The 1594-nt window shown below is 48.6% G+C and overlaps 1 protein-coding gene across 1 annotated transcript in view; it reads right to left on the minus strand.

Annotated features, from left to right (window-relative positions):
• The window catches only part of LOC143420421 (uncharacterized), a 779-nt gene extending 229 nt beyond the window's left edge, over positions 1-550 (minus strand). The window contains exons 1-2 of the mRNA XM_076888581.1: positions 239-550; positions 1-43 (exon numbers count right to left, since the gene is read on the minus strand). The exon at positions 1-43 is cut by the window's left edge and continues 229 nt beyond it. Coding sequence (XP_076744696.1) covers positions 1-43; positions 239-398 — 203 coding nt within the window. The 5' untranslated portion in view covers positions 399-550. The remainder of the gene's footprint in view (positions 44-238) is intronic.
• Between the last annotated feature and the right edge of the window lie 1044 nt (positions 551-1594).

Consider the following 1594-nt stretch of genomic DNA (forward strand, 5'->3'; position numbering starts at 1 on the left):
AGGGAGTAGAGCAGTGGCCAGAGGACACATCCCTGAGGTGCTCCTGTGTTGATGGTGATGCTGTTAGAGACACATCTACCCACCCTCACCACCTGAGTTCTGCCAGTGAGGAAGTCCAACACCCATGCACACAGACGGCTGTTAAGTCCCAGATCCCTGAGCTGTGTGAACAGTCTGCAGGGCACTATTGTGTTAAACGCTGAACTGTAATCAACAAACAGCATTCGCACATAGTTACCCTGTTTCTTGTCCACGTGGCTGAGAGTGGTGTGTAGGACGTGGGCGATGGCATCCTCTGTGGATCTGTTGGATCTGTAGGCGAACTGCAGCGGATCTGTGGTGTCTGGGATGGAGGAGGAGGAGATGATGTTCTTCAGCAGCCTCTCAAACACCTTCATTACTACCGAGGTCAGTGCAACTGGCCGGTAATCGTTCAGGGATGTGGGTTTGCTGTTCTTGGGCACAGGGATGATGGTGGATCTTTTGAAGCATGTGGGGACCACAGACTTCGCCAGGGACTCGTTGAAGATGTAAGTGAACACACCTGCTAGCTGGTCAGCACAGCAGACGGCCAGTGATGCCGTCAGGCCCCGCCGCTTTCCTTGTGTTCACTCTCCTCAATGCCGCTCGGACGTCATGCTCCACGATGCTGGTCACCGGTCTCTCGCTGATGACGTCACTGTCCTCGGTAGTCAGGCGGTAGATAGTATTAGTCCTTGTTTTGAAGCGAGCTCAGCACATCATGTAATTCGGACAAAGCCATACCTGTGTCCGCTTGGGGTGGGATGTAGACCACCGTGGCGATGACCGAGGTGAACTCACGGGGCAGATAGAAAGGGCGGCACTTAATGCTCAGGAACTCCAGCTGTGGCGAGCAGCCGCTGGAGAGAGTAGAAATGCTCCTGGCATCACACCACTTTCTGTTTACCATGAAACACACTCCTCCACCTTTGGTGAATGGGTTAAATGCAGAGAGTAATTTCCCTACAGGGGTTTAATAAAGTATACATTAGCTATTTCTTGTTTAAGTTTGCTAGCTGCGTCATCTTCTGTAGTTGTCTTGATTGTTGACAGCTGCTGACTTCTTCCCTCACTGCCTCAGTCTTCCTTTGTCCTTTCCCATGTTAGCTGTGTGTTTCCAAGCCATGTATTCCTGGGAAATTTTCTTTTCTCCTTGTGTATTCTTGTTAGAAAGCCCACTGTTTACATGTTGTTCACTTGGCTAAAGTGCTGTGGTTCGTTTATTGATAGTATTTCACCATAGAAATTGATGTGTCCTAGATCACTGAACTCATCATGTCAACCTGTGTTTTCTTGGTTTATTGCTGTGTGTGAATGCCAGAAGAAAACCACTTTGTGAATAAACACAGAGTGGAGCTGATCCAGAGAGTGAGCAACTTTGGGCCGATTCTGGATGAACTCCTGAAAGAAAAAGTTATCCTGCAGGAACGTTATGACAGAATCAGAGCTCTGCAGATCTCTCAGGAAAAGATGAGGGAACTCTACAACAAAAGATGTCTTCTACGAAATCCTTCAGACACACGAGAGACAACTTGTTAATGACCTCTGCTGAAAGACTTTTGTGGTGAAATCC

Source organism: Maylandia zebra, linkage group LG9 (genome assembly GCF_041146795.1).
Source record: "Maylandia zebra isolate NMK-2024a linkage group LG9, Mzebra_GT3a, whole genome shotgun sequence".
Taxonomy (NCBI): Eukaryota; Metazoa; Chordata; class Actinopteri; order Cichliformes; family Cichlidae; genus Maylandia; species Maylandia zebra.